The sequence below is a fragment of the Cervus elaphus genome, chromosome 2 (genome assembly GCF_910594005.1).
Source record: "Cervus elaphus chromosome 2, mCerEla1.1, whole genome shotgun sequence".
Taxonomy (NCBI): domain Eukaryota; kingdom Metazoa; phylum Chordata; class Mammalia; order Artiodactyla; family Cervidae; genus Cervus; species Cervus elaphus.
Window position 1 is genome coordinate 12,677,783 of NC_057816.1, and position 14,312 is coordinate 12,692,094.

At 43.5% G+C, this 14,312-nt stretch overlaps 1 protein-coding gene across 1 annotated transcript; it reads left to right on the top strand.

Moving 5' to 3' along the window:
• Positions 1-5,281: 5,281 nt before the first annotated feature.
• Positions 5,282-14,055, top strand: LOC122674358 (pregnancy-associated glycoprotein 1-like). The gene is made up of 9 exons (XM_043872621.1): positions 5,282-5,382; positions 6,447-6,597; positions 7,574-7,691; positions 7,791-7,909; positions 9,113-9,306; positions 10,233-10,349; positions 11,882-12,023; positions 12,111-12,209; positions 13,906-14,055. Exons 1-9 carry the CDS (start codon positions 5,282-5,284, stop codon positions 14,053-14,055), a joined length of 1,191 nt encoding a protein of 396 aa, XP_043728556.1.
• Positions 14,056-14,312: the final 257 nt, after the last annotated feature.

The window sequence follows — 14,312 nt, forward strand, 5'->3', positions numbered from 1 at the left end:
TGGATAGATCGACTAAACAGAAAATTAACAAGGAAACAAAAACTTTAAAAGACATAATGGACCAGGTAGACTTAATTGATATCTCTAGGACATTTCACCCCAAAACAATCAATTTCACCTTTCTCTCAAGTGCACAGAGAACCGTCTCCAGGATAGATCACATCCTAGGCCATAAATCGAGCCTTGGTAAATACAAAAAAATACCTGAAAACATCCCAGTCATCTTTTCTGACCACAATGCAGTAAGATGAGATCTCAATTACAGGAAAAAAAAAAAAAAACTATTAAAATAGCCAACATAAGGAGGCTAAATAACATGCTTCTGAATAACCAAGAAATCATAGAAGAAATCAAAAAAGAAATCAAAATATGCATAGAAATGAATGAAAATGAAAACACAATAACCCAAAACCTATGGGACACTGTAAAAGCAGTCCTAAGGGGAAGGTTCAAAACAATACAAGCTTACCTCAAGAAACAAGAAAAAAGTCAAATAAATAACCTAACTCTACACCTAAAGCACCTAGAGAAGGAAGAAATGAAGAACGCCAGGGTTAGGAGAAGGAAAAAAAATCTTAAAAATTAGGGCAGAAATAAATGCAATAGAAACAAAAGAAACTATAGCAAAAATCAACAAAGCTAAAAGCTGGTTTTTTGAAAAGGTAAATAAAATGGACAAACCGTTAGCCAGACTCATCAAGAAACAAAGTGAGAAGAACAAAATTAACAAAACTAGAAATGAAAATGGAGAAATCACAACAGACAACACTGAAATACAAAGGATCATAAGAGACTAATACCAGCAGCTATATGCCAATAAAATGAACAACCTGGGAGAAATGGACAAATTCTTAGAAAAGTATAACTTTCTAAAATGGAACCAGGAAGAAATAGATCTTAACAGAACATCATAAGCACAAAAATCAAAACTGTAATCAGAAATCTTCCAGCAAACAAAAGCCCAGAACCAGATGGCTTCACAGCTAAATTCTACCAAAAATTTAGAGAAGAGCTAACACTTATCTTACGCAAACTCTTCCAGAAAATTGCAAAAGGCAAACTTCCAAACTCATTCTATGAGGCCAACATCACCCTAATACCAAAATCAGACAAAGATGCCACACCAAAAAAAAAAAAAAGAAAACTACAGGCCAATATCACTGATGATCACAGATGCAACAATTCTTAACAAAATTCTAGCAAACAGAATCCAACAACATATTAAAAAGATCATACATCATGACCAAGTGGGCTTTATCCCAGGGAGGCAAGGATTCTTTAATATCCACAAATCAATCAATGTAATACACCACATTAACAAACTGAAAGATAAAAACCATATGATTATCTCAATAGATGAAGAAAAAGCCTTTGAAAAATTCAACATCCATTTTTGATAAAAACTGTCCAGAAAGCAGGAAAAGAAGGAACATACCTCAACATAATAAAAGCTATATATGACAAACCCACAGGAAACATTATCCTCAATGGTGAAAAATTGAAAGCATTTCCCTTAAAGTCAGGAACAAGACAAGGGTGCCCACTCTCACCAGTAATATTCAACATAGTTTTGGAACTGTTGGCCATAGCAATCAGAGCAGAAAAAGAAATAAAAGGAATCCAGATAGGAAAAGAAGAAGTAAAACGCTCACTGTTTGCAGATGATATGACCCTCTACATAGAAAACCCTAAAGACTCTACCAGAAAATTACTAGAGCTAATCAATGAATATAGTAATGTTGCAGGATATAAAATTAACACACAGAAATCCCTTGCATACCTATACACTAACAATGAGAAAACAGAAAGAGAAATTAAGGAAGCAATACCATTCACCATTGCAGCAAAAAGAATAAAATACTTAGGCGTATATCTACCTAAAGAAATGAAAGACCTATATATAGAAAACTATAAAAGACTGATGAAAGAAATCAAAGAGGACACAAATAGATGGAGAAATGTACTGTGTTCATGGATTGGAAGAATCAATATTGTCAAAATGACTATACTACCCAAAGCAATCTGTAGATTCAATGCAATCCCTATCAAGCTACCAACAGTATTTGTCACAAAACTAGAACAAATAATTTCATAATTTGTATGGAAATACAAAAAAACCTCGAATAGTCAAAGCAATTCTGAGAAAGAAGAATGGAACTGGAGGAATCAACCTGCCTGACTTCAGACTCTACTACAAAGCCACAGACATCAAGAGAGTATGGTACTGGCACAAAGACAGAAATACAGATCAATGGGACAAAATACAAAGCCCAGAGATAAATCCACATACCTATGGACACCTCATAGTTGACAAAGGAGGCAAGGATATACAATGGAAAAAAGACTACCTCGTTAACAAGTGGTGCTGGGAAAACTGGTCAACCACCTATAAAGAATGAAACTAGAACACCTTCTAACATCACACACAAAAGTAAACTCAAAATGGATTAAAGATCTAAATATAAGACCAGAATCTATAAAACTCCTAGAGGAGAACATAGGCAAAACACTATCTGACATAAATCACAGCAGGATCCTCTATGACTCACCTCCCAGAATATTGGAAATAAAAGTAAAAATAAACAAGTGGGACCTAATGAAACTTAAAAGCTTTTGCACAACAAAGGAAACTATAGGCAAGGTGAAAAGACAGCCTTCAGAATGGGAGAAAATAATAGCAAACGAAGCAACAGACAAAGGATTAATCTCAAAAATATACAAGCAACTCCTGCAGCTCAATTCCAGAAAAATAAATGACCCAATCAAAAAATGGGCCAAAGAACTAAACAGACATTTCTCCAAAGAAGACATACAGATGGCTAACAAACACATGAAAAGATGCTCAACATCACTCATTACCAGAGAAATGCAAATCAAAACCATAATGAGGTACCATTACACGCCAGTCAGGATGGCTGCTATCCAAAAGCCTACAAGCAATAAATGTTAGAGAGGGTGTGGAGAAAAAGGAACAGTCTTGCACTGTTGGTGGGAATGCAAACTAGTACAGCCGCTATGGAGAACAGTGTGGAGATTTCTTCAAAAACTGGAAATAGAATTGCCATAAGACCCAGCAATCCCACTTCTGGGCACACACACTGAGGAAACCAGATCTGAAAGAGACACGTGTACCACAATGTTCATCACAGCACTGTTTATAATAACCAAGACATGGAAGCAACCTAGAGGTCCATCAGCAGATGAATGGATAAGGAAGCTGTGGTACATATACACCATGGAATATTACTCAGCCATTAAAAAGAATTCATTTGAATCAGTTCTAATGAGATGGATGAAACTGGAGCCCATTATACAGAGTGAAATAAGCCAGAAAGATAAACACCAATACAGTACACTAACACATATATATGGAATTTAGAAAGATGGTAACGATAATCCCATAGGAAAAACAGAAAAAGAGACACAGATGTACAGCATAGACTTTTGGACTCTGTGGGAGAAGGCGAGGGTGTGATGTTTTGAGAGAAAAGTATTGAAACATGTATATTATCAAGGGTGAAACAGACCACCAGCCCAGGTGGGATGCATGAGACAACTGCTCGGGGCTGGTGCACTGGGAAGACCCAGAGTGAAGGGGTGGGGAGGGAGGCGGGAGGGGGGGATCAGGATGTGAAATACATGTAAATCCATGGCTGATTCATGTCAATGTATGGCAAAAACCACTACAATATTGTAAAGTAATTAGCCTCCAACTAATAAATATGAATGAAAATAAAAAGTCTTCTCCAAGACCGTAGTTCAAAGGGCATACACATGTGCCATTTGTCAGTGACGTCCTATTCTCCCTGTTGGAATTTAACCAGCAAAACTGAATTTAAACAATATGCAAAGATGAGGATTAAGACCCAGTGACCCACCTACATACACCTGGTGACAGGAGAGGCTCCTGTTGTATTCAAGGGACAGGCCTGGATAGATCTCATGCAGGAATGGGCCCTGGGAGTCCTGGATGAGTCATTAAACACGACTGTCTCTACTTTGATTGCCATAGCTGTTTTGCCTTCTTTGATTGGGAAGACATTTTAAAATTAATTTTTTTGTGTGTTTGCTTTGGCAGACAAAATTATTCATGGCATAGACGCTATGTGGGAAATTATATCAGGAATATATCCATTTATCTTCAGCAGTTAAATTTGTTGGTTTGCATGTCCCTGATGATCTTTCTTAATAAATAGAAAGGAAACAAACATGTTCAGAAGGCATTCAGTCTCTCTTTAAATCAACCAACTTGAATTACATTCCTCTCTGTCCACACTGCACTCCCAAGTCAAGGCTAGAAATAAAAACCTGCAGAGACTGAAAGCTGATTCCAGCACTTTGTTGTGGAGATTTCATTCCCACTATCTTCTAGGGAGAAAAAAAAAATTAGTTGCTAACATTAATATCAGTAGATTGTACATAAATATCCAAACTTCTGATTCTGTTGAAAACATGGCCAACTGGCCGGCTTTCCAGTATGGTTTAAGCGGAGGAAAGGCTGCTCCCAGGGGTCAGGGTGCAGCATGGCCACCTAGTTCTACTATCATTTCTCTTGCCTCCTGGGACCTGGAGTTTGTGAGAACTAGACTGCTGGCTCTCTTAAGATAAAGACTACTTTTGTCTTGATCAACCTTGACTTTGAAGCCTTTAACCCAGAACCCAGCACACAGTTCTTCCTTGTATGTTTGTTGAACAATATAAAATATCTTGTGGATGAATATGACATTTTTTCCAATACTGAAACACATGCAATGGAAGTACTGCTCTGCCCTAAATCTTTGATGCAGACTGGCATCACAGGTACCCTGATTCCTGCCATTAGACCCACTACCTAAGGCCAGTTTAATGTCCCTGGGCTGTCCCTGAAGTCTTTACTGCCATTTTACAACATATCCTCCTAGCAATCTCCTCTCCAACAAAGACAGCAATGCACATCTCATGAAGTGACTAAGAAGATGACATGAAACCATGAATGTCAAGTATGGCCCCTAGTTATCATTTTCATGATGTTCTTAGCAGTTTTATCTCCAAGTAGGCAAGGTTCTCTGTCTCCTTAGATGTCCATGCAGATAAGTTAGATTTTCCAGCCAAGATTCAAGGAAGAGATTACAGTTCAATTGTCTGTATTCTGAGAAGCTTCAAAGTCCACTCGCCAAGGACACTGAGGAAGGTAAAGGTTTTATCAAAAGCTTTGTGTTTTTATCAGATCTATTAGTGACATAAAGGGGAAAAATAGGGCATGTCAGAGCATATATAACTAGGCGCTCCTGGTCACCACTACATGCTAAGAACCCGAACTTCCCTGAGTACTTGGAGCCAGGAAAGAAGCATGAAGTGGCTTGTGCTCCTCGGGCTGGTGGCCTTCTCAGAGTGCATAGTCAAGTAAGTATGGGGACTGTAATATGTGTCATCTTGCTTTCTCAGATTTTTCTTTTCATCTGATTATTCTTCCACCCATCAAGTTTAGATGGGAATGAATATTTCCCTGACAGTCTTAAAGTTCAACCCTTACTTATTGATAAGTTCCCTGCTTTAGGAACTGTGGATCCCAAGGGTCTTGGTGTAGATTTACATGGTTGCACAACTCTTAGGGTCCAGTCATGACCTATTGAAAATCCAACTCCTTACAACTGTTCAGTGCACAGTCTATGCAGTTGTCCTGTGGAATAGCACTTTTCTACATTTTATTCAACATGTCCTCTTTGTTCCCTGTCTACTTCAGTGTGTATATGTCTATGTCTGCATCTCTGTATCACTATCATTTACCTCTCCATCTCTTTGGAAGTCTCTGTGAGTGTATTTGTCTCTGTGTTGTTTTCTTTTAATTTTTCACTTGACTCATCCTTCCTTTTCGAGCCTCGGAATTTCCCTTATTTATTCCCTATCTCCTGGATTCTTTTTCAACCCCCTCTTCTCTTCCAACTTGGAGAATGCTACACTGTTTTACATACAGTTTTATATCTGACAAGCAGTGTGACCACAGCCAACTCAGTAACCTCTTGCATTTCAAATTGCTCCCTTGTAAAAGAGCATAAGAGTACCCCTTCTACCTCTTTCTTGAGGTTCTATGAGAAGGATACAGTGGGATGGCAACAGCAATGCTAATTCCTGTCATTGTAGAGACTTCCTATTTATCAGGTACCTTATATCCATCACTTCACTTATCCCCAAGATATTCTATTTGGAAGGTTTGTATTGCTACATTCCGCCATTTTACCGAGGTGGAGACTGAGACTCCACATGGTCATATGGCTTATCCCAAAGTGCAGAACAGCACCTGTAATCAAACCTGTCTTTGGCATGCTGTATGGATAAAATTCTGATAATAACGTGCCTCATAAAAATGATTAGAAAATACACGGGGCCATTACAACAACAATTTTACCTGAACACTGATAGCTAATTGTAGCTTCTTCTTTGTTTTCTTTGCCAAATGCTCCGTAAAGTATACCTCTAACGAGAGTGAAGATCATGAGAAAAACCCGCAGTGAAAATGATATGCTGAACAATTTCCTGAAGGAACACTCTTACAGACTATACCAGACTTCTTCTCCTGGCTCAAATATAGCTACTCACCCCCTGAGAAACATTGAAGATGTGAGTATTTGGGGGGATGGTGCTCCACAGCGCCCCCTGGAGCTCTAGCCTAGCACCGGGGCTCATCTGGAGGTGCCAGGTGGGATGTGGGGTTGGGGTTCGTGCAGGAGGCAGAAACACTGGAAAACAGGGACCTCACCCAGAGGAGAACACACTCTCATTCTCAACTGTTGGTCTTTGTGACTGGGCCTGGCATTTACCAAGTGGCAGGTATATATCCATTTCTGTGTCAAAGATGAGTCATTAGTTTGAGGGAGATTGTTCCTTCTGAAATAATTGAGTCAGTCAGTTACAGATGAAGAGTGAACCATCACTGATCAAATGGTAGAACCAATGGCAAAGCAATTGTGAATCCCCAGGCAGAGAAATTCAGGTTCCACAGATGCAAGAACCAAAGCTGTAATAAGATACTGAACCCTTATTCCGTGTAAAGCCATAAGTATTTAACACTGTGGTTACTGTTTTTAGATTAGAAAAATGGCTTATTTGTCTTTAAGGATACTCATGCCGGCCTGAGAGATAGGCATATTACTAAATACATGTCAAATGAAAGGGTCACCTCTATGGTGTTGATTAGATGTGTTCTGAGTTTAGAGGGAGTGGCTGAGGTTGATCAAGAAGGACCTCCTGGAAAAGGGAGTGTTAAGGCAGGGTTGGAGGAGACTACAGAGCTTCTCAAATGAAGGCACCAGGACTTCCCTGGGTGTCCAGTGGTCCTGGAGGTCCAGTGGTTATGACTCTGTGCTTCCAATACAGGAAGTACCACTTCAACGCCTGGTCATAGAGTCAATATCCTGCATACCATGCAGCACAGGAAATATATATCAAATGCAGGCACCTCTGGGACCGAAGTCAGTGAGCTGCATGGTGGTTAGAAAGTGATCTCGAGAGATATGTGACATCCAGAGGGAGGCATGTGTGTGGGAATAGAGGGTAGCCAGTTCTGCACTAACCCACTCACTCCTTGTCCCTGTAGATGGTCTATGTGGGTAACATCACCATTGGAACACCCCCTCAGGAATTCCAGGTTGTCTTTGACACAGGCTCATCTGACTTGTGTGTGCCCTCCATCCTTTGCACCAGCCCAAGCTGTTGTGAGTACAGACACCCCTTACCTGGACCATCTTTCCCTTGCCATGCCACCCTGTTTTGCACCCTTGCCCCCTGATGACACTTATCTCTTGTGTCTGCAGCCTCACATGTTATGTTCAGATATATTGAGTCTTCCACCTTCCTGCCTATCGGAAAGATCTTCAGCTTTGAATATGGTCGTAGGAGGATGAAGGGAGTTGTTGGTCGTGACACCGTTCGGGTAACAGTGTAACAAATGCTGAGTCAGGACTGGCTATGGAGTAACCACTGCTTGCAAAACAGATGCAGGACCTTCTGGCAGGACACTTCCTAGCCTAACTCCTGTAGATATTGGCCATCTTAACCACAGGATCCTGTCCCTGGGGAGGCAGTGCCTGTGGTGACACATGAGCACACAGATTAGCTAACCCAGAGAGTGGCTTGAGATGGGGACTTGCAGCTTCTCTGCCCATGAGCAGTTCAAGGATCATTTTGCTGGGAGTGAGAAGAGGGGAAAAAGGCACCCACTTTTATATTCACAGACTGTTCCAGGCACTTTCAGGTGATAACTGGTTTAGTCCTGACAAACCCACACAGCAGTTTCTCTGATTAGCTCATGTGACATGAGGAAAGTGAGGTGCAGACAGCAAGGGCCTTGCTGAGCACAAGCATGTGGTAAACAGTGGAGCTCAGCTGACTTTTCAGGACTGAAGATGCTGTGGGGTGTTTGGGGAAAGAATAAAACTGATCTGGGGACCTTTGGGGCAGTCAACAGCTTCAGGTATCCAGACTGGGAAACTGGAGGCCTAAGAAGTTAGGGGGCCTCATAAATGAGTTCTCACTCTAGGGGGCCTTTGAGAGTCCAACAAAACTTAAGGCCTGTTGCCCCCAAATTACTTGAGTAGTTCCTCCCTCTCTCTTTTTCTCTCATACACACTCACACAAAGACACACATATGCCATATGCCCAAAAGTGAATCCGCAGGCAGTCATTTCATAGATCCCTGCAAGCAAGATTGTGTTTTCGGCTTCTGTCTTCCTGGACAGATGCAGAATCCACAGTACCTTACAGAGAAAGCAGTCCATTCCTGTCATTAGGTCACAGTGATGCCAAAGAGAAGGCTACCTTGCTCTTGGCTCATTTTGTCCACAACGGGACACCAATGGGTCCTGGCCTGAGTCTTGGCTGTCCCACCTATACAGAAGCAATGAGGCCAATTTGACTCACTCAGGTGGTGTCTTTCAGAGGGGCAGATGTTTTAAAATTCACAGCCTCTCTCAAATGGAACCCAAATTCCCCTCCCAGTTTGGTCTAACCATGTGAGGTCCACCGAAGACACAGCCCAGCCTCAATTCTTCTCTGAGGGTCTAATGGCAATGCACCCCAGCCCAGTCCTAGCCCCACTTCATGTATCTGTAAATGGAATCACTCTTCTCTCCCGCAGATTGGGGACCTTGTAATTACTGACCAGCAATTTGGTTTAAGCGTGGAGCAATCCGGGTTTGAGGGAATGCCTTTTGATGGTGTCTTGGGCTTGAACTACCCCAACATATCTCTCACTGGAGGCATCCCCATCTTTGACAACCTGAAGAATCAAGGTGCCATTTCTGAGCCTGTTTTTGCCTTCTACCTGAGCAAGTAAGTCTGAGATGGACAATCCGTTTCTCCAAATTAGCTGTAATTTGCTTTCAGTTTTAGGAAATTTATAGAACACATGATAAAGAAGTATCCTGAGAGATAATCTAACCCAAGGTAAATATGGCCCCAGGCCCCTACCTGGCTTCACCACCTGCTTTTAGAAATAACATTTAATTGGAACATAACCCTGCTCCTGGGCTCAAGATCAGTAACTTGGTCTAGCGGGATGAGTGAGGAGGAAGACTAATGAGAGGCAACAGGAAACAAGTTGAAGGAAAAGGCATTAGGATTTCCTTATGAATTTGATAAGGAAGGAGAAGGATGGTGGGTAGCTTTCCTTCCTCATTAGCATTTCACTGTGAGCCCAGGACCAGCTACCCAATTTGCAAAAGCCAGTGAAAAATGAAATTTTAGGAAACACAAAAAAAGTGTAGGACCATTGTTCAAGAAATGGTAGGCATTTCAAGACAGGGAGAGCAGTTGTGGGGTCCCTTCTGAGTGTGGGGCCCTTTGGACAGTACAGGTCACAGGCTAGTGGAGCCAACTCTGAGTGACCTGATCCCACACCCTTAGCACTCTCAGGCCTTGACTTTCCGGAAAAATGACAAAGTGGACAAGGGGAAAGCCAAAATGCTTCAGCACCCTGTCCTCTGAGGGTGTCTGAGCTCTCAGGTCACAGGAGGTCCAGGGCATCTTCAGAAGATATAGTGGGTGGAGCCCAGCCAGGTGACTCAGCTTCTAACCTCCTCTGTGCCACTCATTACTGAGTAACTGACCTCAGTCTGATTTTCAATCACTCCTAGCCTCGATATCTGCATCTGTCGATGAGGACATTTTTAGGGCCTTGATGTGTGGTGAAGCAAAGCTTTCAGACAGTGCTGCTGTTATCATCCTCCAAGGATCCCCCCGCTGTCATCTCTCTACAGGAGCAAGCCAGAAGGCAGTGTGGTGATGTTTGGTGGGGTGGATAAATCCTACTACCAGGGAGCACTCAACTGGGTACCGTTGATCCAACCAGGCGACTGGCGTGTCTACATGGACCGGTAAGCCTCTCCCTCTGAGCGGCAGCCCAAGGGATGCTCCACATCTGTCATTGGACACAGGCAGACACTCACAAATGGATTCTCAAACACATAGTCACACAAATATATACACCACCCACAACGACACAGACAGACACAGAGAAACATGGAAACACACAAGCAGACACATACACAGAGACACATATAAACATGCATAGCTAGTCAGAGACACAGAAGCACACACAAAGATACATACAAATACACATACAATCAAACACACAAGCACATAGATACACAAACAGCCCATGGGTTCATAATCCCCAGGCCTCCTGACCAGGGCTCTGACCAGGATCCTCACAGGGTCCAGAGAGGTCTGTGCAGCTGCGAGAGCATTGCACCCACTGACCTGTGAGGCGGGGAGCATGGTCAGAGGACTCTGCAGTATGGTGAACAGGGTCAGGGAGGATTTCACCAGCCTGGACAGCAGTATGATAAGATGACCAACTGTCCATGGCTACCTTGGACCAAGGAAGTTCTCAGTACAGATAAGTCTCAGTTTACAAACAGGGAAAGTCTTCAGCAAATGGGGAAAACTGGTCTCCTTATGGAGAAGCTACCCAGTAGTGGAGAGAGGTTGGCTGCAGTCTTAAGATGTGAAAGCAACTAATAAAAAAGACAGCCCACATCCCTGGGCACAGAGTGGGCCAGGGGCTATAACTGAGAGAATCAGAAAGGTGGGATCCAGGGGTGACCTGAGGACAAGAGGCAATAACTGATAGGATTCTGTGTGATACCCTCAGACAAAAGCTGACCTGTCCTTTGGAGTTTCCCTGGGCTAATCATGTATTGCCTGGCCAGGGTCTCAGGGTCTGAGCTGGTTGTAGGAGCAGTGATGGGAGACTCCCTCCCCCAGAGGAGCCCCTCTCTCCCTCCACTATGAGAATCTGCTGCCCCTGTGAATCTCCATCTTCACTCTGTGTTCCACCCATTATTTGTTCCCTACCAGATACAGCTCTCTAGATGTTCCTCATTATTTTCACAGTCTTCATTCACTCATGGAACAGACAAACATTGGGCATCCACTGTGTGCCAGGCACTTAAGGGAGGCAATGAGAATAAAACTCGCCCTCACATCTAAGAAGGCAGATGCACAGAAATGACACACACAAACTTAGTGAATTGTGACTTTGGTACATGCTAGTCGTGGGGAAGGGTCTACAGAGAGTGACAAAGACAGGAGACTGATAAACACCGCAGGAAAGAGTTCCCTGAATCCATGACAATTAAGCTGGAATCTGGAAGATGAGAAGACATTTGATAGTCAAAGGGGAGGGGAGTCTTCTAGGAAGGAAGGCCAGCTAGTTTCAAGGTTCCAAAGACCCTGGTGTATTCAACTACTACAGTCAAGGATGTCAAGGGAGGTGCCGTATCAAGAGCAGATGAAGAGAGTCAGGGCAAGAGACAAAGGGCTGTTTAGGAGACACACAGGAAGGGAGCAGCTCTGGGGAGACTCGGAGTGACCTCAATGCCCTCTTTGTTCCACTGTCTCTCAGCATCTCCATGGAAGGACAGATTGTTGCTTGTTATGGTGGCTGTGAGGCCCTTGTGGACACCGGGGAGTCATCGATCATTGGCCCAAGAAGACTGGTCGATAAGATCCTGAGGTTCCTCGGTGCCAAGCTAGGGGGTTCCAAGGTGAAAGTTCAAGCCCCAGGGTCACTCCCAGTATCCACACACAACAAGGATCTCCAGGGCCAACCTCTCTCCCTCTCTCTCTAATAGCACTATGTTTCTTGTTCTGCGGTCAATAACCTGCCCTCTATTGACTTCACCATCAACGGCATCAACTACCCACTGCCAGCTCAAGCCTACACCATCAAGGTGAGGGGACAATACTGAGGGTTGGTTCTCAAACTGGAGCATGCAGGATCCCCTGGGCTGCTGCTGGGAGGAGGGCGCCATCTGCAAGTCATATCACACCTTTGCAGATGCTCTGAGCCTTGTGGCTGGGCCAGTGTCTCCCACAGAACCAACAATTTGAGAGTAAAGGGCCGTCTGGGACACTGATCATCCTGAAATAAATGTGGAGACGCCACACCATGCTGGCATAGTGGGAGTCACAAGGCGAGGTGAACACTGAGGCCATCAGTCCTCAGAGAGCTTCAGTTCAATATGAACCCTTAGGTGCATGAACATGAAAGTCAGTGCTAACAGTCCCTGAAATAGGCCATGTTACAAGGAGAATGGCTAGGGACAATCCCAGTGTGATGTCCCAGCATAAATTAACAGTCTCCCTTCCCTTCTCAAAATTTTCCTGCTTTGGATGATAAATTACATGGTCCGCCTAGATCTTGGCTGCTTCTTCCCCTTGCTGTGGCCAGGTGTCCCCTTTGTGAATTGGGGTACCCGACCCCTCTGTGGGATGTTGGATACTAAGGTGAATAAAGGATGCACAGTGACTGCTCACCCCGGCACAGGGTGGAGGCTTCATGCCAGCTCCCTGTGGGAGTACATAGCAGGCTGATGGGCTCAAGGAAGGCTTTGAGGAACAGAGGGAATTTCAGGAATTCTAAAACCACAAACTCATGGAGCCATATGGAGGGTTTCTTGGTTCTAGGCAACACTGCACTGGATTCCATGCAAATGGCATCCCAAGGTACTCTGCACTGTGGCACTGGGGACTGACTAAGGGTGATGAGGGCTACTGACTGACCAGTGGGAATGGGGAACCAGAGTAAGTTACCCAATCAAACCTGGAATGGCCAAAGAGGGTGAGTGTGGGCCAAAGGAGGCTTCCCAGAGTTACTGACTTAAGTCTTCAAGAACGTGTTGTGGGCACTGCTGTATTTAAGATGGATAACCAACAATGAGATACTGTGTAGCATGGGGAACTCCACTCAGTTATATGACAGCCAGGATGGAAGGGGTATCTCAGGGTCCAGGAGACATAGGTACATACAATTTAGTCCATTTACTGTCCATCTGAAACTCAGAATATGGTTAATCAGCTATACTAGAATACAAAATAAAGTTTTTTAATAAAGTTTGGATTTTGAGGATGGCGGAAGAGGACCTGCATTCACTGTAGACAAAACAAGGAACAGGAGTCATAAGGAAAGAAACAGGGAGTGAAGAGAACCAGGGGACACTCTTGTTCTTTTCTCAAAATTGTACTGAAGTGTGGCTGATCTTCAGTGTCGCCATAAGTTCTGATGTACAGCAATGTGACTCAGTTATACACATAAAAAATATACATTATTTTTCGTATTCTCTTTCATGTGGTTTATCACTGGATATTGAATATAGTTCCTTACTCTCTACAGTAGGACTTTGTTGTTTATCATTCCACTGTTTCCTGAACTCCCAGTCCTCCACTCACCACACCCTTCCTCATGGCAGCCACATGTATGGGCCCTTTTTGGTTTTGGATGAACTCTCACATGCCCTGAAGCTCATAAAACCACTTGATACTTACCAAAAGAGGAAAATAAAACCAAGAATGGTGCTCGGTCTGGATATTGGGGGGAATCGCTGATAAGGGCTCAGGCTGACTGATGTGTGTCTCTGACTCCCCCAGCATTCTAGCCACGACTGCTCTATCAACCTTGAAGCGGACACAGAGAGTACATCTACAGAGACCTGGATCGTGGGTGTCGTCTTCCTGAGGCAGTACTTCTCGGTTTATGATCGAGGAAACGACAGGATTGGCCTGGCACAGGCAGTGTAACACTTGGAGTGATTCAGGAATCAGTAAGGCCACTCCTAACACACCCTCACTCACACTTAGGACACTCCTGCCCAGGATGCTGATGAACTGCATTTGGTGGTCTGCACACCCTGTTCTCAGTAAAGAATAAAGGGTTTCACTCATAATGGTGCGGAAACAAATGGGTGCCTCTCTGTTTGGGAGTGAAGGATCTAGAACCAAGTCTGAATCAAAATTGAGAGGAGCCCAACTCCAACTGGCTTCAAGGGAAAGGGAGA